Below are 24,647 nucleotides of genomic sequence, written 5' to 3'. Positions count from 1 at the left end.
GTAGGAAAGGAAAAGCATTGAATTAAGTAATCGAGTAACATTATGACGACACAGCAGTGGTAGAGTAGCATGCCAGAATTCACATTCTACTTTAAAAACTAAATGCTGGCAGCAAAAATTCCTTTGAGTCATTTTTTCTCTAAATTCAGATTCAGGAAGAGCACTCTTAAAATAAGTTCATTTTTGGAGTTCCATCTTAACTATAGCTGCAGGCCAAAAGACAGACTTCTCCAAGTAGCATTGCCCTGCATTTTTAGTAGATAGGACCATAGTTTAGCAAAGCCTGTGTGTGTGTGTGTGTGTGTGTGTGTGTGCATGCCTGTGCACACATGCATGTGTATGTGTATAGATTATTGCTGATTGAAACAAATTTTATAGTTAAGAGCAAGATCTGTAAAGATTAGCTTTTTTAAAAATAATTAAATATGGAACTTTAAAATGACTGTCAAAAAAGCATTTTACTTTAAACACATTTTATAGGCAAATAGTCTAGGCATAAATGAAGTTATTTCACTTACATAAAACATTTTTGTAAGCAAAGAAATATTCCTCCCTTGAAAGTCAAAACATTAACATTCAAAACCAAAACTATAAAAATATAAACTAAGGAATCAACATGATTAATAAATAGATCATAGTGTTAAACAGGATGTATTCACCTAAACCAGATTCTAATATATTCAAAATGAAACATTAGGAGACTCATTTTTCATTTATAAAATGACTTATTGCAAGTTTCATTTGAATTGCTACCTCTCAGTTTATTTTTTTAAAGTAGCATCAGCTTTCAAAAATTATTTCAGAGAAACATACCTTTTAAATCTATATTAGGCAAACCTGTACCTTTTGAGTGCATAGCACTGTGAGCACTTCTGAGTGCAAAATAAAGCTAAAGACAGAGCTTCCTTTAGAAGCTTACAATTTCACTAAGAAGGCAAAACAGACACAGCTCCAGTTAGCAAAGAAGATGCAATTAAGAGTGTTTCAGTAACAAGAAATGCTGCACACATTAAGGGTCATTGGAATTTAGAAGTCACAGCCACGTCATGGCCCAGGTGGAGGTAGGCTAGAATTGGATTTGGAGAAATTGGATTGGAATATACAGGAGAAAATGGTGAAGGCCATGCAAGATGACAATGGAAGGAGACGGTGGGAAGGGACCAGCTAATAAAAACATCAATGGATGGGAATGACCATAATGTGTAGAAAAGGGTGAGCTTATCTACCCTTATGTTGAGGGCCCAGCTTGGAGAAAACGTCATGGGGGGCAGGGGGGGTGGGCTACTGCCATACCTCAAGGGGAAGAAACACAGACAGCACTGCAAAGGACAGTGTAATGCTGGTGACAGAAAGGACAAAAGGCTGTGTGACTGCACGTTGACATCGTAGAAATGGTTCCTGGGCACTCAGGAGGGAAGGGAGGAATGTGCAAGTTTGGAAAAGGGCATCTGGATTTAGAACCAGAATAGGGAAGTTGTCCTGGAATCCTGCCTGTCCTTTCTGCTTCTTAATGCTACCCCCCCCCCCAGCATACCAGTTAACCCATCCTTAAGAAGATAATTAACTTCTAACTAGTTATCTTTACTGGAGGGAATTGAGTTTAAATGAATATAGCAAATTTATGTTTTTTATCCTTTTTTTGTTCAATCTATATTCAATGAGCAGTTAAGATAGGCCAGTTACTGTGTGAATTCATCTACAATGATGAATATTGGGGGAATGTCAAGGGCAGTAGGGGGAGACTCTCTAAAACTCGAAATTTAAAGGTTGCAGGGTGGGCTGCTACCCTAGCCAATTTTAAGGCCAATTCTCCTGCATTCTTATAACATGTGCGCTCTCTCTTTTTCACACACACATTTTCTCATTATATTTTATAACAATTTTCCCCTTATGCTGACTTTTAAAATTCATTATCTTAAGCAATCTTTTTGCGTATTCTTGTGAGCCATCTCAAATACTTTTTGAGCAAGGCTGAAAATAAATAAAATCAAAATAAAAAAAAAAACCCAACTTCACTTCAAACCTTGCCAGCCTTCTGAATCAATTGTTTTTCATTTGTATTTTTTTCTGACCTTTATCCATATGAATACATAATTTGCACCTATTTATAGTCAGAGTGTTTGGGTAAAAGAAAAAAAAGTGATTTGTCCTCTTTCAAGGGACAGTGACAACAAAGGGCTGTAAACACTTGGGGGGGCCTCCCCGGGCTCCCCAGGGGCTAGGCTGCCTCTTTCACCCCGTTGGCAGAGCAGGGCCTCTGCCAGGCAGCTTGCTAAGAGCGCACCTTTATTTAGCCAAGGTGGGTTGTGTGACAAGAGGGAGCGGGGCTTGGCCACAGCCTTTCTGACTCATCCTCTCAAGCACACGTGTCAGTTTCTCCTACAGTTGGGACAGCCTCCTTCAGAAGACAGAGCCTGAGTGTAACTTTCCTGGACTGCAGCACTTAACTTCCACAGACCAAATTATAGAAACAAGTGCTGGGAGCCATTGAACCTTCAATAAATCACACAGATGATAACATGGTCATGACTCCCATTTGGCCCCCACACACTTGCCCTTTCTCTGGTTGGAGCTAGAGCTTGTGCTTCTGTGCAGGGTCTGATTCCTCCCCAGATGCCTAGCAGTCTGCTGGGTCGCCAAGGGCATGTTAAAATGAAGCTGCTTTAATGGCTACCGCATTCCCCTGCGTTTCCTGTTCAAAGCTGGCATATGTGATTCTACGATACACAGGATTTCAGATTGGAGCTGGTCTAACATAACTTTTAGGATCCTTTTTGGGGGGTAATTGGCAAGAGATGGGAGATAGCACGACATAATTTTGAACATGAATTTCAATCGTTTCTTCTACAATCATTAGCTCTATGATCACAGACAATTTAACTTCCCAGGGCCTCAGTTTCCTCATCTTTGAGTATTTTTGCATTCTCAAGGATGTATCACCAGGATGAGGAACATGAGTGACACAGTGCTTGGTCTAAGCAGGGAGTTAATGCATGGCTGATCGCCCTTTGCCAAGGGCTAAGAGACTGAAAGCGGCCTCCTAGTAGCCAACTTCACAATGAAAAGTCTCCTTTTACAATTATGAATAAAAGGTTTATCTATATCTGCCTTCCTCCTAGTAACACTTAGCACCTACATCACCAGGAAGAGATTTCTTCAGAAACCAAACAAAGCAATTGTTTACATAACACATGTATTAAGTCTCAATCTTGATATTCCTTAATTCCAACTTCTAGGCACACATTGTTCAACTCTGGGAGTCGAATATCGAAGCAGACTTGAGCTGCATTATCAATTAATGGATAGTGAACATATGACTACAAAGAACTCCTACTTATGAGTGGACCAAAAGGAGCCAGGAACCCAGCTGTATTGGAATCAGATCAAATATCTGTGATCTGATGCTCTTTCTGGTGATGTAGTTATAGGAATTTAATTCTTCAAAGAACCGGTTCATGAAGGCACAGTGGGCAGATTTAGAGCTACAGTACCTTGGGAAAGTGACATAAATTCTGAGTGTCCTCATCTGTTTGTTAATTTGAACCATAAGGCCTGTCACCTACTTTCTAGCATTCTTATGAAGTTCATCTCTGCACATGCTAGCCCTCTGTAAATGGTGCAACTCTACATATATATGTGATTATTATTATTATTATTATTATTATGCTCTTTTACCTCCTGCTGGTGTTTGCTAGTTAGTGACTGATTGACTTTTTCCCACATTATTCCTGTGTAACTGAACTCCTGAAATGTCTACCATCTCCACCTACAAAAAACATTAAATTTTAGGAAGCAAAGCCACATCTTCCCTTGCTATTATGGTCATCATTACTCATATTAGGCAGAATTCTGCTGGTTAAGAAATGATTCCAGAGAGGCCTAGAAGATCCTTTTTCTGTGCTTCTTTCCCAAACATATTCCTGACAAACTTGCTAATAATGAAAAGTTCCAAAATTGGGAATTTATATCATCATTACTGTTATAAAGGAATTAAACTTTAAGTCCTACCATTCATATATACTTTATTATAAATTGTACTCATCTAATCATTCTAACTGGTTTTCAACAGGGGGAAGGAAATGGAACATGAGCCAATAGGGTTGAGAACCAAAGTCTCAAAGAGATAAGTACAGGAAGAAGCATAGTGTGTTGCTGATATCAGAATTTTTCTCTGTGTGGATGGTAGAATATTTGAATGGCATCTAGTGATTAATGTTGCTTTAATTTTCTAGGTGGCCCAAAACCACACAAAATTATCTAGAAATAAATCCTCTCTACATCTGAGCCAAAATACTTGTGGTTGAGGAAAGAGAAGAGAAATGGATCTTACCCAATAGGTCTTGTGTCTTCAATGGCTCTGTCCACCGGGATCAAGTCACTAAGGTAGACATTGAAGTTTCCCTCTTTCCATCTTCTTTCTGCCTCCTTCTCCTTTCCATGGGGCACAACTACAGGACGTCCAAACTGCCCTGGAGCTTTGGGGTCCCTTGGAGAAAGTGTCACATCCATTTTTAACACACGGTGCATGCCTTGGTCTTCAGATAAAAGGGCTTTTATATGGCTATGGTTGTGTTCTGCAGGCTGGTCCCTGGCAGTTAAGTTAGTTCTTGCTAGCTTGAGCTCCCCAGCTAAAGATTGGTTGGTTTGAGACACTGTTACTCTCTGTAGAGCAAGTGAAGAGAAAGATGACTGGCTTCTATTCCTGGAAATGTGTTTACCTTGGCTTTCACCCAATACTTTGGGAAACATAGTTTTGGTTTTAGAATTGGAGTCCTCTTTGGGGTCTGTCTTTAGCTCCTCCTCCTTGGTTATAATCACGACATGGCTTTCAGAGAAACTGAGTTTCTTCCCATGAGCCTCTTCAGCTCCATCCTCCATTGGCAAGCCTACCAACTGTGTCTCATTAATAGATTGCTTCTTTAAGCTATTTGAATTGACAATGAACTTGGCAAAAGGATGACCCTTATTGGCTTTGTGTTTATTTGCATTTAGTTCTTTGCTCCAAGTCTCAGTTTTATTTAAGGCTATGTCTTCCCCAGATTTTGGCACTGGTGGGCTGGCAGGGTATGCTCTCTCGTTTGCTCCTGCTTGTGAGTGCTGCTTTGATCTGTTAGCACTAAGACCAATGGTCACGTCTAGGTCCTTTACGGCTGCTTGTTTTGACGTGTCACTGCTGAGCTTATGACTCTTCAGGGCCTCTTGTTTTATACTGACAGGTCCTATGTGTGCCAATTTTTTGACCAAGGGAGTTCCTCTTGCTGGTATGAATGGAGTTTCCTGAGCCCCCTGAACTGTTGCTTGCTTTGGTGTCACCTGGTGAGAGGAAGCTTCAGGTCTGATGCCTCTCCCTTCTGTCTTCTGCTTGGTAAGAGTCACTGGGCGAGTCTGCAGACGTGCAGGATGCCACAAAGGCACAACCTTGCCCCTTCCCGGAGCGTTCTGCATTTTTCTTTCCCTCTGGGTTTGGTCCAAGTCATCCTGAACCTTGCGCACACTCTCCTCAGTCTTTCTAAAGTTCTCTTTGCCCCATGCCCCCTTCCCCTGTCCCCTCAGGGGAGGCTTCATCTCTTTTACGCTGCTGTAAAAAACCTGCGCTTGGTCTGGCTGAACTCTGAATCCTACCTGCTCCCTCCTCACGATGTCTTCCTTGAGGACCCGGGTGTTGATCTCACTGAATGAGAGGCGGAGAGCTGCCATGTCAAAGAGCAGCCAGATGACAGAAGCTACAAATATAAATGCCAAGACTCGCCCACTTCCTCGGAAAAACTTTCGGATCCTGTTCATGGTACAAAGGCTTCCCTTGCAGCCTGCCCTCCCTTGGAGCCTGCTTACCTTGGGTGGAGAGGGAGCTGAAGTAGCAGCGCCAGCAGCAGCCGAGTTGCCAGAAAGCGCCCCCTCCCCTGAACACAGCAGGAAACAGCAGCCCAAGGGGGGAGCTCAGCTCCTAGCGCTTGTCAGTCTCTGCCTGCGTGGCATCTCACAGCAGAGCATCCGTGCCTGCTTGGCTGGCCCTGGAGAAGCCCTGTAAACACTGGCTGCGGGTCGCTCCAGGAGCAGTCGATTCCAGCCACCGGACAGCTCAACATATCACTTGTCTTGTCTCTGGGAGCCCATGTCCACCTTCCTACAAGCCCCAGAAAAGGTGGGGGCCGGGTCGGGGCTGCTGTTTCTCTCCTCCCAGTTCTCGGTCTGGTCTGCACACGCTGTAACTCAACACCACTTCTCATAAGGAAAACATTTCAAGCCATTACCCAGAAAACTTCATTCAGCTCTCACCTTCCGTGTTATGTGAGAGCGTGTGTGTTTTAAGGGCAATTAAAGAGAAAGAAAGCTATCTAACTTGCCGGGCATGTGTTCTCGGTTCGTAACCCCACCTACCCCACTCCTGCTCATTAACCCTGTTGGACCCAGGTGCGCCCAGTGATCTGTCAGAATGATTATTCACTGACCCTGATGTTTCCACTTTAAGACACAACAGCTTAAAGAAGCAGCCCGGCATATCTTTAAGATCAGAGGTGTATGTTTGGTTATTCACAAGCCTTCCTTGAGGAAGTGTCAACATATTTCTTTGTAAGTCAACTACTTTTTTTTCCCACTAGTCTGTTTTAATTATTAGATTCAATAGACATAAACAATTTGTCACATTGCTATAAAAGTTTCTAAACACTTTATTTTGGTCTGCCCCCAATTTTTCTTTGTGTCTGCCCCCAAAATTCATGTTGAAACCTAATCATGAATAGGATGGTATTAGGAGGTATTTGGGGCCTTTGAAGGTGATTAAATTGTGAGGGTGGAGCCCTCATAAATGGGATTAGTGTCCTAATAAAAGAGGCCCCAGAAAGCTGCCTTGTTCCCTCCCCCCCTGCCTGCCCTGCCCCCCCCAACCATGTGAGGACACAGCAAGACCAAGATGACACCATCTACAAACCAGGAAGTGGACCCTTACCACATACTGAATCTACTGGTGCCTTAATATTGGACTTCCCAGCCTCCAGAGCTGTGAGAAGTGGTATATAAGTCATCTAGTCTATGGCATTTTGTTATAGCAACTCAAATAGATTAAGACATGCTCTCAGTTTTAGTACTTATCTTGTGAGGGACTGGTAACAATTTGAGGAGTGCATCAGGACTTGCACCAGATTTTGACTGATGTTGGTAGACTGGTAGAACAGTGGTTCCCACAGGGGCTTTACACTAGAATTCCTTGGAAGAAGCTCCCCCAAATCCTGATTAATTGAAGGGGTAGAAGGGAGAGATGATAGTTGATCTGGTATTAGATTTTTTTAAAAGCCTCCCAAGTCTTTCTAATATGCAGCCAAAGTTGAAAAACACTGGTTTAGAATAAAATGCTTAAATTTTGTTTGTTTCATTTTTGAATACTGTTCATGTAGTGATAAATTTCAGATGTCAGCTTGACGGAGCTAAGGGATACCCAGAGAGCTGGTAAAGCTTTATATCTGTGACGGTGTTTCCAGAAGAGATTGGCATTTGAGTCAGTGGGTTGAGAGGGGAAGACCCTTTCTCACCCAGGGTAGGCACCATCCAATTGGTGGAGGGTCCAGATAGAACAAAAAGGCAGAAGAAAGGCGAATTTTCTCCCTGTCTTTTGAAGATGAGATATCTTTCTTCTCCTGCCCCTAAACATCAAAACTTTAGGTTCCCTGGCCTTTGGACTCTGGGACTTGTACCGGTGACCCCAGGTTCTCGGGCCTTCAGCCTCAGACTTAGTTACACTGTCAGCTTCCCTGGCTCTCAAGCCAGAGAGGGAAAGGAGAGATTCTGAATTCTTTACACTTGCACATTGCCTTCTACAGCAATTGGCCTTTAAGTTTGTCCTTTGCCACAAGGGAGGGAACCCAGATAAATTCGCTGTGGTAACACATCTCTTAAATCCCTGATTCTCCTTTCTGTTCAGTAACTGCTCACTCAGATTGGAATCTCCACATGGATGGTGGCATTGTAGCTCAGCTATTGCCTCCACACATCCCTCCCTTGATGTATCGGTCCTTCCAATATCGTTGACTGTACTCCATGGCTCAGGCCATGTGTAGGGAGTTGAGTGATAATAAGTAAAAGGACATAGTTCTTGTCCTTGAGGACCTCACAGTTTATTGGTGGATGCAGACATATAGGCACACACTGTGTGTTAGAATACATAATAAATAATATGGAAGGAATAATGTCTTGTATCCTATGGGGACATAGCTTAGTTTTGGAAGGCATGGATGATTTTTGACAAAGCTATTCTTAGTCTTGAAGGATGAATGAGAACATAATTATCTTTGCTCATATTGTGGTCTGAGAAAAAAATCTTAGTTGGATGGTGTAAGGCAGACAAATTAGCAAAAGCATAGAAGTGAAGACAAAGTATGGTACCTTAGGGAAATTACAAGTTTTTGAGAATCACAATGGCTGGAAACACAGGCTTTAGTGTTATTCAATGTGTGTGTGCGCCCATGTGTGTGTGTGTGTGTGTGTCTATACATGCAATATGTCTCAAGTACTTTGCTAAGCTATTTCCATTGAGTCTCTCATTCAGTTTTCACAACAATTCAATTGGAAAGATAAAATTACAATACTCTTTTTGTAGTCAGGGAATGAAAACTTAGAGAGGTAAAGCAACTTTCTGTAAAGGTTGGAAGAGGTGGACCTCGAACATATGACTGTGTGACACTAAGTCCTTGTGCTTAAACATCACATTGCACAGCACTGCTCTGCCAGCTGTATGACGTTATAGGGTGGTTTGGTTAATTTTATGTGGTTACTGAGCAAATATATATATTTATATAAATATATTTACCATGTTTCCCCGAAAATAAGACAGGATCTTATATTTATTTTTCCTCAAGAAGACACACTAAGGGTTATTTTCAGGGGATGTGTTATTTTCCCCTCAAAGCCTCAGCTTGCAGCACGCATAGGACGTCTGGGACCTGACAGGGGGAGCCGACCTTGTTGGTGGGGCTGCCCGCACCTTTCCGGTCACCTCTGGGATAGTAGCTGTCACTATGGGGCAGATGAGAAGGGCTGCTTGTCTTCTTTACCGCTCCACGACAAAATGCATAGGTTGTGCAGATCCGCTGCGTAGCCACACCCATCACTAGGTCTTATTTTCGGGGTAGGGCTTATATTGCACAAATGCTTAGAAATCCTGCTAGAGCTTATTTTATGGGCAGGTCTTATTTTCCGGGAAACACGGTATGCCCGCGGGTTAATGCGAAGAGTAGAGAATGATTTAAAGTTCCTATTTTATTGAAGGTATCCTATAAATGATAGCCACTGTGATTAATATTACTGCTAATACTTTGATGTGATAGGAGTGTGGGGTGCATGTGGGAGGCAATGTACCAGCTCTTCTCAAAAGCAAATATTAATAGAAGACTGGTGACTAATGTGATTCTGGCAATGGGGACAGAAGTATATTTGAGTATTTTATTTTATTCTTGCCACTTTCATTTCCTTTACCTATGGATTTGATCAATGATAATTATTCATGTACAGCTCACTGTATACCCAAAACAGGAAGTGGGTGACATTATCTCTTCCCCAGCAATTTTAAAACTCTCCTCAATAGAACACCATCAACATAAAACATGATGCAACTATTTATGATCCACATTCCAAAATAAAGTAAGAATTTTTTTTGTATCATGGACAGTTTGCATTACAATATTTTTTTAAACATGAAAATAGAATGCTGTGAAAACATTTTACTCTACAAGATTCAAGTTTTGTCCAGTCACATTCCTACCCCAAATGGCAGCTGGAATTACTCAAATGCCTGTTAGAAAAATCAACATTTGTCACATCCTATGCTGGACAGGTTTAAAACACTGCTTGAAATATAACCCCAGTCTTCCATATTCATTTAATTAAAGAACAATGATTTCTTTTTCTCTCTTTCATTTGTCCTTACTAATGAAAACATAAATTACTTTCAACACTAGAGAAAAAAATGTTAAGAAAATTCAAGGGAAGTCTTGGCTTATCTACCATGGGTAAAGCAACTTATTAACTCTGGTTTAGTCTTCAGTCTGTTTGGCATACAATTCAGAATGAGATCTGAAGTGTACACTAGAGAGTAAAGAAACATTGACCAAAGCCCCTAGGAAAGGAGGGGTGGATTGCTCCTCAGACTTGGTCTAAAGCACTGATTTGGCCACGAATAACCGTATGACAACATGCAAGAGCTCCTGTAAGTTTCTCTTCCCAGCCCTTCCCAGCCTTTTCTCCTGGTGAATTTATGAGAATCTGTGATGACAGCAGAAGTTGATTATGAGCAAAACTACTGAAGATCCAACACTATGGATCTTCAGGGACTCAGTTTCTGGTGTCCCTCACAGCTATATATCTCTTCTCCTTTTCATCTCTTTTCGGGATACATTTAATATTTCAAATCTCAGACCAATGACATAGTATAGATAAAAAGAAACAAAAAACAAGAAAATTAAGAGATTCTACCTTTAGTACAGTAGAAGCCAATACACACATTGCCCAACAGGTGACCTTTGTATAGTAGGTAAATGGTGCTGACTTTAAATTTTAGTTGTATTTACTTCCACGCTACCAGCAGGAAACTAAATATATAAGTGGGTAGATTATTTCAGGTACTCCACAGTCAGAGAACCTGGCTTATCATTTCAGATGGTGGCATGCAGGTGGCTTTAGCTGGTCAACTTTCAGAAGAATCTGCACATAGTTAGTTGGAGAAGATATCAGTCTGAAAATCTGAAGTTACGAAATTATCCTGGGGAGACTCTTGGAGGGGTTATTTCACTTATCAATCTGACTCCAGCTGTGCAGTAAAAATCTAAAAACATATTTTAATTTCTTCAGCTGTAAAATGGTTATACTAATAGGAGGATCTGCTGTCTACCTGGTTGTTGTCAGGGCAATATTAATAGCAAGCCATTTAGTGAGAATTTACAGAGTGCCTTGCCACTAGATCAGTCACTTGATATTATCTCATTTAATCCTCAACATTTAATTTTCACAGACTAGATCATAAACTGTTTAGCAGGGCAGCTCTGCATATACTTAGGGTGGAATCTGCATCCTTGTTCTATCTCCATGGAGAATCTCTGCCTCATCCTCACTGTTAATCGGTAGGAGCTGAATAAACATGGTTTTGTTTCTAACATTAAACTTCCCTGATGGGAATATAGAATCTTAGAAGTCCTGGTTCCAGTTCTCTGGCTTTGCATCCAGAGTTACTTTCTCAGGGTATTTGAAAGTTTCTTGACTCTGTGAGCATATTCTGAGTAACTAATACCTGTTTTCTTTCATGATATTTACTCAACTGTTTACCCCTAATTATTTAATATAAAGAAAGGTGTGAAAGGAAGAATATATTTAAACATATATTTTATAGAGAATGATGATGATCTATAGATGCATCACTGAATTTCTTTTTTTCCTGGCTTTACTAAGCTATTAGTATAATTGACTAATAAAAATTATATATATTTAAGTTGTTCAACATGATTTTTGAGATACATTGTGAAATAATTACCTCAATGAAGCTAATTGACATACTATCACCTCAAATAGCTAACCTTTTTGTGTTTGGTAGGGGTGGTGGTGAGAACATTTAAGATCTACTCTTAGCAAGTTTCAATTATACAAAACAGTATTATTTAGTCGTGATGCTATACATTAACTCTGGAAATTACTAATACTGCATAACTAAAACTTTGTACTCTTTGGCCAATATCTCCCTATTTTCCCCATCTCCCAGCCCTTGGCAACCACCAGTCCATTCTCTCTTTCTATGAGTTTGACTTTTTTAGCTTCCACATATGAGTCAGATCCTGTAGTACTTGACTTTCTGTGCCTGACTTATTTCATTCAGTTAGCATGATGTCCTCCAGATTCATCCATATTGTCACAAATGACAAGATTTACTTCATTTTCAAGGCTGAATAATATTCCATTGCATATAATATGTGCTGTATTTTCTTATCAATTATCCATTGATAGACACCCAGGTTGATTCCATATCTGGGCTATTGTGAATAGTGCTGCAATGAACATGAGAGTGCAGGTATGTCTTCATGATACTGATTTCATTTCCTTTGGATATATACCCAAAGAAGTGTGATTGCTGGATTATATGATAATTCTTTTTTTTTGTTTTTTGAGGAATCTCCATATTGTTTTCCATAATGGCTGTACTAGTTTATATTCCCACCATTAGTGTACAAGAGTTCCCTTTTCTCCACATCTTTTCCAACACTTATTATCATCTGTCTTTTTGATAATAGACATTCTAAAAGGTAGAAGGTTATATCTCACTGTGGTTTTGATTTGCATTATACTGGTGATTAGTTATATTGAGCAATTTTGTTTTATATTACATATACTTGTTGGCCATTTGTGTGTCTTCTTTTGAGAAAAGTCTATTCAGGTGCTTTGCCCATTTTTTAATTGGGCTGTTTTCTTGCTATTGAGCTGTTTGAGTTCCTTGCTAATCAGTAGAAACTCGATAAACATGGTTATATATTTTGGATATTAACTCGTTCTCAGACGTATAGTTTGCAAATATTTCCTCCCATTCCATAGGTTGTCTCTTAACTCTATTTGTTTTACTGGCTGTGCAGAAGCTTTTTATTTTGCTGCAATCTCATTTGCCTATTTCTACACTTATTGCCTGTGCTTTTGGGATCATATTTAAAAAAATCATTGCTCAGACCAGTGTCAAAAGAGAAATAAAAGGGAAGAGGGTGAGAAAATGGGTGTAAATTAGGGAAGACTCTTTGAAGATGTAACTTCTGCATAAAAACCTGAATTACGTGGGAGAAGAGTGAGCCTTGGGAAAATTTAGGGAAGAGATTCCCGATGAAGAGAACAGAAAAGAGCCAAGACCCTAAGCTGGAAGCAAGCTTGGTGTTTTGGGGAATGATAGGAATGTGAGTGTCTTTGGAGTGGACCTAGTGGCAACAAGAGTAGAAGGAGATGAGTTTGGAGAGGTAGGCAGGGGCCAGATTACATAGCAAATTTATTTTATATATGACTGAGTTGGTTGAAAGAGTAAGCTAACATTCATAACATTACATATATCATTACCTCATGTAGTCTTTGTTAAAAACCAACTTTGTGAAATAGGTGCTATTATCCCCAGTTTATAGATAAGGAAACTGAGGCCCAGTGAGGTTAAATACTCTGTTAAAGGACACATAGTCAAAATTGAGGCAGATCCAGGGTGTGAACCTAGGTAGTCTGGATCTACTACACCAATATTTTCCAACCTCTTTTTTATTATCAGACCCCACTCCCCAGGAGAAAAATTAAATTAAATTAAAATTCTAAAGAGAGAGGGATTAAATACTAAGAAATACGATTTTGTTGATTAGGGTTAGCTTTGGAGGGCCACAAACCACTGTAATATTTAAGAGTTTTTTGCCTCCAAGTCAACCTAAAATGAGCAACAGAGAGACTGACTCTCCAAAGCAGAGAATAGCAGGGAACTGCAATCTGGGACACATGTGCTATCACAGATCATAGGCACATCCAAAGAAGTTGGGGCAAGGGGAAAGTTTTAAAGACAAAGAAGGGAAGTCCACACAAGCTATTTTGAAACAAAGGTTATTGGTTACCAGGGCTAGTTTCAAGAGCTGGTGTTGGCTCCTTAGTAGAGACAGCTGTTGTCAGGAAAGTGTCCTTGTGCAAATGGCTTATCTGGAATGCTGCAGTTTTGAGGAATTTCATGCATAGTTCCTGTCTTAGGCATATGTGCATGGGGACCACCACCCCTTCATGGCTTCCAGGCTCCATTTTGCTAGAGTTTGACACTAGTGACTCATTTGACACTGATAACTTTCACAGCCCCTCCAAACCAATTTCTGCCTCCTTGAGGGTAACATCACCTTGTTGAGAAAAATGCATGCACTACACTCTAATGCTTTTGATAAATACAGGATTTTATAATAAATTTTTTAAAATAAATCTTCTCAACAAATGAATACTTTTTCTTGTAAATAAATAATGTTTTTCATAAACAGCACTTTTATTTATTATATAATATTCTTATAAATAGGGAATAGAGAAATAAAAGAGATAAGTTAGTAGCTTGTTGAGGTTGCCTTTTCTTTGATAATGGAGAGGACTTGAATGTTTTTCAAGACCAAGGCATAGCAGTGTAACAGTAAGATTGGAGACAGAGGGTGGATAACGCTATTCAGATAAGAATGAGTTCCTACAGGAGATAGGACATGGGTTTGCAAGCATAGGCAGATTAATTCATTATAGAAGATGACTAGGGGCACCATTTTATTTATTTACTTATTTTTTAAATTTTATTTGTTCCATGGCAGATAAGAACAAGTAGAGATGGAAGAAAAGAAAGTTCAGAATTTGAGCCTGATAGCTTCTCATTTTCTTAGAGAAGTACAAGGAAGACCAATTGCAAATAATGAAGAGCTGAGGAAGGGTGGTGTCAAAAGACAAAATTATAACAAATTTAAAGATCTAATAGCAATTCATGAATTGGGGCAGCATCCCCTCCAACAATTTAGAAAAGTTGCTCTGATGGTCATGGCAGAACAGTCGGTTGTTATAAGGTAGCTTGAGCAGGAACAGAGAAACAGAATAATATGAAAAGCAGGTAGGTTAGCATCAGCTTACTTCCAGTTACTTTCCTTGTGGGGTTAAAACAGAGGAGACTTCCTTATTCTAAAGCTAAAACCGACCTGTTTGGAAATTTGGCTAATCCCTATCTCTCTCCTAATTTCTTGCATGTTCAGATAAACAATTTAGTTTCAGTTTGGTGCCTGGAATTTTTGCATGAGTGACTTCATTTTGGTTTGATCTGTTGGGGCCTAGTGCAGGAGCTCAGTCCAAATCAATGGCCTTCTGTAAATTTTATTTATCAGTGGGCAGGGGGTTGATGTAATTGGTAAAGTTTGGAATCAGCTGTTATGAAGAGAAAGAAATGCTGCTAACTCAGAACAAGAGGTAGGACGGTCAGACAGCTTTGAGAGCCCTGCTGGCATTGTAACCAATGCCTCTAATCCAGCGGAGAACACACTGAGTGACAATAGAACACAGTAGGTGTATGGACACCCCCACAGCATTCGCGAGGCAGAGCGACAGAAGGTGATGGGGAAGCAGATATGGAGCAATGATTTCCGACCAGCATGGGAGGTGGGGAGGGGGGGAATGTCACGGAATTCTTCTTGTAGAAAATGGATTTGCCGTATCTTGAAGCATTAGCAGAAACTCTATTGGCTAGAGTAGGAAGAAGGTATCACTACTTTGCTGTTGTTTGTTGTACTGGTGGAAAGAGCCATTCTTTGATGACTGCAGGCATGTTAGGACTTTGCTCTTTGAAAATCTGTTAGCAATGATGTAAAAATCCTTCCTCTGTCTCCTTTCGCAGAAACTGGATTAATCTTCAGCTGCTCTCTGACATCTTTCATTTAAAAGTTTCAATGATTCATATGCAAGGATTAAGTTAAGAAAACAAAGACCTGGGTGAGTCTCTTTAGGGCTTGACCTGAACAAAGTTGTCATGTAGAATGAGATGAGTGCTTGGTGCCCAACTATTGCCCTGACACTCCCCAGCCTCCACTCCAAGAGCTCCTCCTGCCAATTTGCTGCCACCCTGTGGTGTCCCAGGTTCCAGGTGCTGCACCAATAATGTCCTCAGAGCAGGTCATGTTGGGCTGTCCTGACTCTTCTCTTTTTTCTCATCCCTCATTCTCTGGAGACGTCCTGTTCTCTTTATGATTTTCATTTTAGCAAAAAAAAAAAAAAAAAAAAAGAGGCGGAAGAGGTGAGAAGGAGTAGACAAAGCCGTGTGGTGGGAGGAGCAGACGGAGGCTCCAGGAGGGCATTTGAGGGCTCTTTTCATGTGCTGTGAGGAAGTGGGATGAAATGAAAGTCTTTTCAAACGAGCTAGATGCTGTTTCATATTTTCCCCTGCCCTGCCTCCCACCAACTCAATTTCTGCCCCCAGGAGAAAGTTCAAAATAACTTTCTGTGGGATGAAATGATGACAATGACTTTGGATCCAATAACGTTTCATAACCTGGAAACAACCCTTCCATTTGAGGCTTGCTAAAGCACTGAACCATGAAACTCAAATTATAGTGAGAGAAATGAAAGACTTGAACTCAGGGCCCTTTGGACATTTCCCTCAATATCAAAGAAAGGTTTCTGTTTCTCCCCTCTTAAAGTAAGATAGGAAGTGGGCAAGTGATAAACTAACTGAGAAAAGGTAGAAGCCATTCCTAATTGGTAATGAAACTAAGAGAGGAAAAGAAAAATGGGTTCAGATTAATGTCAGGCTTGCAGTTATCACAGGATCTCAATTTTATCTATATTATCACTCACTTTCAGAGATATTCAGGTCTCCTGAAGTGAAGTGCCTGAGTGTTTTCCTTACCCTTGGGAGCTGAGGATTTACTACTCAGGGCTGGGCACACAGGACATAGGGATGAGCTAAGAAATATAAATAGAGCCAAGAGCAACCACCTTATTTCCAGAGGGCTGAAATAAGCCTGAAAACAGGAGAGCTCTTGCATTTATTGGAGCTGGACTGGAGCCCTGCAAAGAAGGAGCACTTGGGGGAGAAGGAAAGCTGAGCAATGAGTATGCTTTATACATGTGCACACAAATGTGTCTATATATTTATATATAAACACACAACTCCATGTGTGGTTTATGTTTATGTGTACAAGTTCATGCTCACACACATATGTGCATGCAGAGTTCACGGAGCACACCCACACAAATGCACACCAGATGTGCAGACTTTGAGCTCTGTAAGAAAAAAATTACTACTGAGGAAGAAATGAAACAGGCCTTTTGAGAACATTGGCCAAACTAACAGGTATACTGCTTTTCAGAGGGCAGATCATATGTTTTGCATATGTTTATTTTGGGTAAGAGGAGGCTTAGGAGCAATATAATAACTGCTTCAAAATTTTAGAAGAATATCATGTGGAAGAAAGATTTAACTCATTCCATGTGGTTCTAGAGGGAAGAATGAGACGGAGGCATAGCAGATTTCTGTTCTAAATGAGAATGATTTTCTAACAATTAGTACTAAACAGAAGACACATGGATTTCTTCTAAAAGTAGTTAATGATCTGCCTGTTCTTGGAAATGACATGTGGCAGGGGCTGAATGGCCATCTGTCACAAAAGTTGTTAGGGGCATTCTAACATTCGGTGGAGGTTTGGGCTATAGCATTAGCTGGGCCACCTGCATCCTGAAATTCAGTGGCTCTCTAAAATACAGGGGCAGGTTTTGAGGCAAAGCAAGTTAGACAATGGTTTTGGTTTTCTGGCTGCTTTTTCATTTCATTCAATGATTTATGAGCAGATAACTCCTATGTCAACAATTCCTATAAATAATTTTTTTTTTGCCTTCGATTTGATTTCTATTCTCCCCACTTCTTTTCCTTGCCTTCTTGTGTTTTATATTCTCTTTTCCTTTTCTTTTCTTCATCTGGCCCATGCCCTCTAGACATAAAAGATGGAGTGAAAGTAAGGTTTGTCAAGAAAGCAATGAGGAAGAAAAAAAAAGAGGAGGAAAAATGTTAAACTAACTCAATTAACTTTTATTTCCACTTCAAATGTTGGTGGCACATGAGCATGTGAATATGTATATGTGTACTGAATTGTGTGTGTGTGTGTACTCCCTCAGTGAGCTGTGATATCACCTGGGGAATAAGAGTTATAGCATTTTTAACCTGGCTGTCTCCTTTCCCAAGTGGATGTTTGCAGATGCTATTGTTAGGAAGCAATGTTGGTTGTCATGATGCCATTGTGCTGCTATTGGCACTTGATGGGAGAAGGGAAGGAATGCACGATGTCCTGCAACGTGCAGGTCAGTCCCAGTCAATCAAGTGTCATACCACCCGCATTGACAGCAGAGACCCACTGAGGAGCACCAGGTGACGGCTACAGAGATAGACTACCTGGGTTTGGATCCTGGTTCTGCCATTTTTAGCTTTGCGATCTTGGTTAAGTACTTTAACTTTTGGGGGCTTTTCTTTTTCTCATCTGTAAAATGCAGGGTAATGAGAGCACCAACCTCACAGTGTTGTTGTGAGGATTAAATGAATTACTATAAGTCAGGGACTTAGAGAAGCACAGACACATAAAACACATCCGACACGAGTCAGCTACAATTGTAATTTTCCTAAAATGGCTGGGAATGGGCTACTCAAATTCATATTACATGTTAAGCATATGAAAATTTCTATATGCTTTAACTGGTTTTTAGGGAACTAGAATATAATGAACCAGTACTTACAAAAGTGCAGAGCTGGTGAAGTTGTGAAGCTACTGTGATATCACCAAGAACCTACCTGTGCACTAAACATGGACAGGAGAAAATTAATCTATCTTGCTCTCTGTCTCCTCCTCTCCTACATGCAAATACACGGCCATTCACCACATACGGACGTTTTGAAGAAAGAAAATATTTTTGTGCAGCTGGACAATGTGTGTTTTAAGCTAAGTGTTATTGCAAGTGTCAAAACGTTAAAAAAATTTAAAAGTTTATGAAGTAAAAAAGTTGCAGTAAGCTAAGGTTAAGAAAAAATATTGTTTTAAAAATTTAATGTAGCATCAGTATACAGTGTTTATAAAATCTACTGCAGTGCACAGCAACACCCCAGGGCTTCACGTTCACTCACCACTCACTCATTGACTCACCCAGAGCAAATTCTAGCTCTGCAAGCTCCATTCATGGTAAGTGCCCTACACAGGTGTACCTTTTAAAAAATGTTTTATGCCATATTTTTACTGCACCTTTTCTATATTTAGATACACAAATACTTACTGTTGTGTTACAATTGCCTACAGTATTCAGTATAATAACATACTGTACAGATATGTATAATAACATACTGTACAGCCTGTACAGCCTTGTGGCCTAGGACCAATAGGCCATATCATTTAGCCTAGTTGTGTAGTAGGTTACACCATCTAGGTTTGTGTACGTATACGTATGCTTTGATGTTTGCACAATGACAAAATCACCTAAAGACTTAGTTCTCAAAATGTATCCCTGTCATTAAGTGACACACGACTGCGTACCTACCCAACCATTTACACACACACACACACACACACACACAGATGCAGCTGTAATAATAAAATGTAAGTCTGGAGTTTTGCCACATGTACTTGCTCGATAAGTGAATACGATCAATACATTTACAATATGTGGGGAACTATGGCATTTTGAAAACTTTTTTCTTTAATTTAAGAAACTAAAGAAAAGGTTGAAAAAGTTGTGATTCATACAACAGACCATTTTTAATCCTACACTGATACTGAATGTTATTTTATCTTTTTACAGATTGACTCAGAAGGCATTTCAACATTTTGCCACATTCCAAGGTCATAATCACAGACTTTAAGGATCCTTCCGTTCTAAAAGGCACATTTGATTAAATGGAATCTGTTAAAACATTGTAATGCCATGGAAATTGCTTTTAGGAAAAAAAAAATCCCTGACATTAATTTGTTTACTTTTCATTTTTAATTTATTTTATGAAAACAGAGTCAAGATTCTTCATAATAGTGTGTGCTTTGGTATGATGAACAATATTTCCAGTTGATTTTGTCCCATCTGTTTAAATAATTTCCCTTTCGCATCTGACCGGCTCACTTGGAGGGAAACAAAAGTAGATATGTGAAATGTGGACTGAACCATTTGATTCCCCCATGATATGATTATTGAATTTTTCTGTGAATATACGTTGAGAAGTGTTAAACTTTTCCCTGCCTTTCATGGATACACTTGTTGATGAGCCTCTGGCACATGTAACCCGCATGTGCTGTATGCCACAAATTCCACAGAGAGGAGGAAGACATCTTCCAGTTTATTAAAATATATATATTCACCCATTTTTCACTATTTGTTCTGAAGATTCAAGAACTTTATGCAAGTCAAGTGCCTAGATAAGCTCAGATGCATTAAGCACATTCAGCAAGAGCAGGTGTGATTTTGATTTTTCAGAAATGGCTGGGAATAGGCTATTTGGATCCGTCTTACATGTTGAGTATATTGAGAGTTTCCATATGCTTTAAACAGTTTTCAGGGAAATGGAACCATAACTCACAAGTTCCATGGAGAATGAGTACTCAACATGCTACCCTGGTGCAGGATGTTGCTAGCCGGGGAGGTTGTGTATATTTGGGTGCAGGAAATATATGAGAAGTCTGCATCTTCCACGCAATTTTGCTGTGAACCTAAAACCTCTCTAAAAAATAGTCTATTAAGTGCCCAGAAAAATACTATTGGCAACAAAATTGAGATTATAAAATAATAACAATATATGAGTAATTCAGGGTGCATAAAACCAAAACATAAAATTACATCTTTTCTCTCATGTATACCCCAATCCCCAACACCAATAGGAATGTTACCAGAATTTGACTTTATGAAGAATTTCATTTATTGATTTGTATTTGTCTGCCTTTGAGGTAGCTTAACCCAGGAAACAAAGCCAATAGTCCCCTTTGTGGCTGTCTGAGTGGCCTAGTCAGGGTACTGCTGATTGTCCTGAAGTGTTCCTGTGCCACTAGTTTATACAGTAATGATCTCGATGTCATTTGCATTATTTTCTTTTGTCTTGCTTGTTTCATTTGTGTTCTATGCATCAAATATTTATTTACATAAAAATATGAGTACTCATTTATTTTTTAGCCAAGAAACAAAAACAATTAATAGAGAACCGCATGTGTCAAAAAAGCATAATGGGCCGGGCGCAGTGGCTAACGCCTGTAATCCTAGCACTCGAAACCAGCCTGAGCAAGAGCGAGACCCTGTCTCTACTATAAATAGAAAGAAGTTAATTGGCCAACTAATATATATATATAATTAGCCGGGCATGGTGGCGCTCGCCTGTAGTCCCAGCTACTTGGGAGGCTGAGGCAGTAGGATGGCTTGCGCCCAGGAGTTTGAGATTGCTGTGAGCTAGGCTGATGCCACGGCACTCACTCTAGCCTGGGCAACAAAGAGAGACTCTGTCTCAAAATAATAAATAAATAAAAGCATAATGTACAGGAAGGCAGTCTGGTGTAATAAAAAGTAGAGTTTAAAGTCACCAAATCTCAAACTCAAATCTCAGCCCCTCCATTTTTTGCGATATGACTGGGGCCCAGTGTCAACACTGAGCTTCAGTTTCCTCATGCAATAGTTGCAGATTTTAATGCTTATTTGTTAGAGTTGTGAAAACAGTAGATGAAGAGGGTAAAATCACTTAGCTCTGTGTCTGGTACATAGTAGATGCTTATGAAATGTAGGTAGTAATTAATGGCAGTTACTGTTTATGTTGACATTTTAAATAAATTTTGTTAAGGTATTGCCTTTTTAAAAAAAATTATGACATTATAAAGTAGTGCTTACAGCAGTAACAACAGCAACAAAAAAGATTGAGGAGTAGGCTCAATGATTCACTATATATTTGGTAGACAGAAACCTACAGTCCCCAATTTAGAGGCAAGACACAAGAATATGTCCCCAGGTGACCAAAATGTACACAAAACTGCTTAGCATGCACAGAATTAGTGTGTGCTTCAAAGTTTCCCAGAAGTGACCCATATTGGTCTGTGATTTGGATTCAGGCAACCAATGACCTTTGGGCGTGTGCATGTATATGTGTGAATATACCTTAATTTATGATTAGAATGAACCCAACTACAGTGTAATAAAAATAGATTCAAAACCAGTATATTGAGAGTTTATTTAACAACTATTAATTCCACAAATGTTATGTGGCAGGTACTGTGGTATGTTCTGGGAGTAGGGGTGTGGAAAGTTATGACACAGTCCTTAAAAAGCAAGTTTCTTAGGCCAATAAACACTTATAACACAGGGAAACGATAAATGCTATGGAGGGTTTTATGCCACAGGTAACAGTGTTCACAGAATGACATCTGCTTTGCTTAGAAAGGTCAGGGGAAATGACTCTAGGGTTGAATAATAAAAATTAAGTAACAGCTTTTGTCCAAAAAGACAAAAGGATTGGGTAATTGCAGTCATAATAATCAGTGTGGGCATAGGCACAGAGATGTTAGAGAATGTGGCAGGTGTGACAGGTGACAGACATGCTGGGACTAAGCCTGGAGGGGCAAACAGGGACCAGATGATGACACCGTTTATATAGGATATTAAGAAGCAAAGGAAGAGGCCCAGCAGTCAGCAGTAGCATGGAGAAATCTATAAGTTGCCCATACAAGTCAGTGAACTAAACATTTCAGGGCCCCACTATATCTGGGTTTTTATTACAGGTTCTTTTCGGCAAGTTCTTTTTTCCCTGACTTGACTCTGCTCCCCAAGGGAGGTCTACACATAGTGGCCACACAGATGTTATGGTGCATTTTTGTGCTCTGTGTGGGCACAGACATCTTAGAAGTGGGATTTTTGGTAGCAGGAAAAGGACTATGTAATAAAATTGTACGATGTTGTTGAAAATCTGTTGATGAGCTGACCATAACCAGAGCTTCTTCTGAAAAATGATCCTGGGGACTCCTCCCCAACCAAACTTTGTCCCTCTTTTGCTGTCTTAACTTGCTTCTCCCATTTCTTATGTTCACATCAGGAATTAAGAGCCCTTACAATGTCTTCCCATGTCTCAAGACTCTCCTCTTGTGATTTCGCATTTGAGATGACCGTTCTTGCAGGATCTAGTCCCCCACACTTAGTTTTCCACATCTTTACCATTGTTGTTTTAAAGTCAACTTTATCTGATATGACAATGGTTACACTCACTCTCTTTTGTTTTCCATTTGGATGTAATGTTTATTTCCATCTCTTCACCTTGAGACTTCGTGAGTCCTTGTGGGTTCAGTGTGTTTTCTGGAGACAGTAGATACTAAGATACTTGTTTTTTGTTTTTTTTTCCCATCCATTCAGCCAGCCTATGTCTTTGAGTGGGGCATCACACCATTAATGTTGAGTGATAGAATTAATATGTGGGATACTATTCTGTTCATCAGGTTGATTAGTACCTTAGTGCTTTGTTTTCCCTCTTGTGCTATCATTTTGTATGAATTGTGACCTTTTGCTTTAGGTGATTTTACATTGGTAGTTATCTTTTGTGCTGATCCATGTATAATGTAGTTCTGAGTATTTCCTGCAAGACAGATCTGGTCTTGACAAATTCCCTCAGTGTTTGCTTGTCTGGAAAAGTCTTTATTTCTTTTTCATATATGAAACTTAATTTTGCAGGATACAAAATTCTAGCTTAGCAATTGTTCCGTTCAAGTAGACTAAAGATGTGGCTCCAATCCCTTCTGGCTTGTAGGGTCTCTGCTGAGACATCTACAGCTATAGCCTGATTAGTTTTCCCTTGTTTGTTACTTAGTGTTTTTGCCTCATGGCTCATAATATTTCCTCCTTCATGTTGATTTTGGCCAGTCTGATAATTATACATCTTTGTGATTGCCTCTTTACATTGAATTTCCCAGGTGTTTTTTGACCTTCTAGTATCTGGATGTCTAACTTCTTTAGCGAGACCAGGGAAGTTTTCCTCAATTATTCCCTCAAATAGGTTTTCCAGACCTTGTACTTTTTCTTCTTCACATTCTATGTGGATTTCTATGATTCTTATATTTGGTCATTTTACATAATTCCATATTTCTCATAGACTTTGTTCGTGTCTCTTGATTCTTTGTTCTTTATTTTTGACTGATGGGCTTAAATTGAAATAGTTGTCTTCAAGCTCTGAAATTCTTTCCTCTTCTCAGTTTAGTCTGTTCTTCAAGTTCTCCACTGTGTTTTATATTTTCTTAAATGAATTTTTTATTTCTAGAAGTTCTATTTGTTTTTTTTAATATGTCTATTTATTTAGTAAATTTTTCATTCATTTCCTAAATTGTTTTTCTGGTTTCTTTGAGTTGGCTTTCCATTTTCTCTTAGGTTTCATTGAGCTTCCTTACAATTCATATTTGGAATTCTTTATCTGTCATTTCAATATTTTTATTTTGGTTGGGATCCATTGCTAGAATGCTGGTGTGATCCTTTGGGGATGTCCTTTCACTCTGATTTTTTTGTACTTCCAGAGTTCTTGTACTGATTCCTTCTTACTTAATGTAGCTGTTGCTTCTTGTTATTATACTTTCTTATGTTTAGATGGGTCTTTTTTTTCACCCTTGCTCTTAAGGGTGTGTCTGTAGCATATGTTGGCTTTGCTTGTGAGTACTTTGATGTGGGTCTAGGTTCTAGATGGATACTTTGGTTATAGATATCCTTAGTGTGGTGTTTGTCTCAGTTGCTAGTTATTTGTAGGCTGTAGTGGTGGTGAGATACGTCTGTGGGCGATTCCCTGTTTCTTGTTGATGATGGAAGATTGAAGTATTTGAAATCCTTTCTCTTCCCTAGCCCTGTGTTCTTCTTAATGGTATGAATTATATTTGGACACCAGTTAAGTCTTGGAGACAATAGTTGGTGCCCATGGGTCAGAATCAGCCATGCCCTGTATGACTGAATCAGAAAATACTGTAAACAGCTGTATGTGTTGTCCTCCTTGTCAGTAGGTGGTGCTTGCCACAAAGAGTCAACTGAAGTTGTTTTGGGGGTCCTGTGACCAGCTCTTGCCCCTCAGGAGAAGCCCTCAAGTGCCCCACATTATGGGCAGGGCCCTGGAGCTCCCAGGGGACTCCTTATTCTCCACCACAGCAGAG

At 39.7% G+C, this 24,647-nt stretch overlaps 1 protein-coding gene across 1 annotated transcript in view; it reads right to left on the bottom strand.

Annotated features, from left to right (window-relative positions):
• GALNT5 (polypeptide N-acetylgalactosaminyltransferase 5) overlaps nt 1-6,249 on the bottom strand; it is a 47,169-nt gene extending 40,920 nt beyond the window's left edge. Inside the window, exon 1 of the mRNA XM_012742739.3 lies at nt 4,331-6,249. Within this exon, the coding sequence (XP_012598193.3) occupies nt 4,331-5,784 (1,454 nt within the window). The 5' untranslated portion in view covers nt 5,785-6,249. The remainder of the gene's footprint in view (nt 1-4,330) is intronic.
• Between the last annotated feature and the right edge of the window lie 18,398 nt (nt 6,250-24,647).

This window comes from Microcebus murinus, chromosome 8, assembly GCF_040939455.1.
Source record: "Microcebus murinus isolate Inina chromosome 8, M.murinus_Inina_mat1.0, whole genome shotgun sequence".
Classification (NCBI taxonomy): domain Eukaryota; kingdom Metazoa; phylum Chordata; class Mammalia; order Primates; family Cheirogaleidae; genus Microcebus; species Microcebus murinus.
The sequence above is the reverse complement of the archived record's forward strand: the minus strand, read 5'-3'. Positions and strand labels throughout refer to the sequence as shown.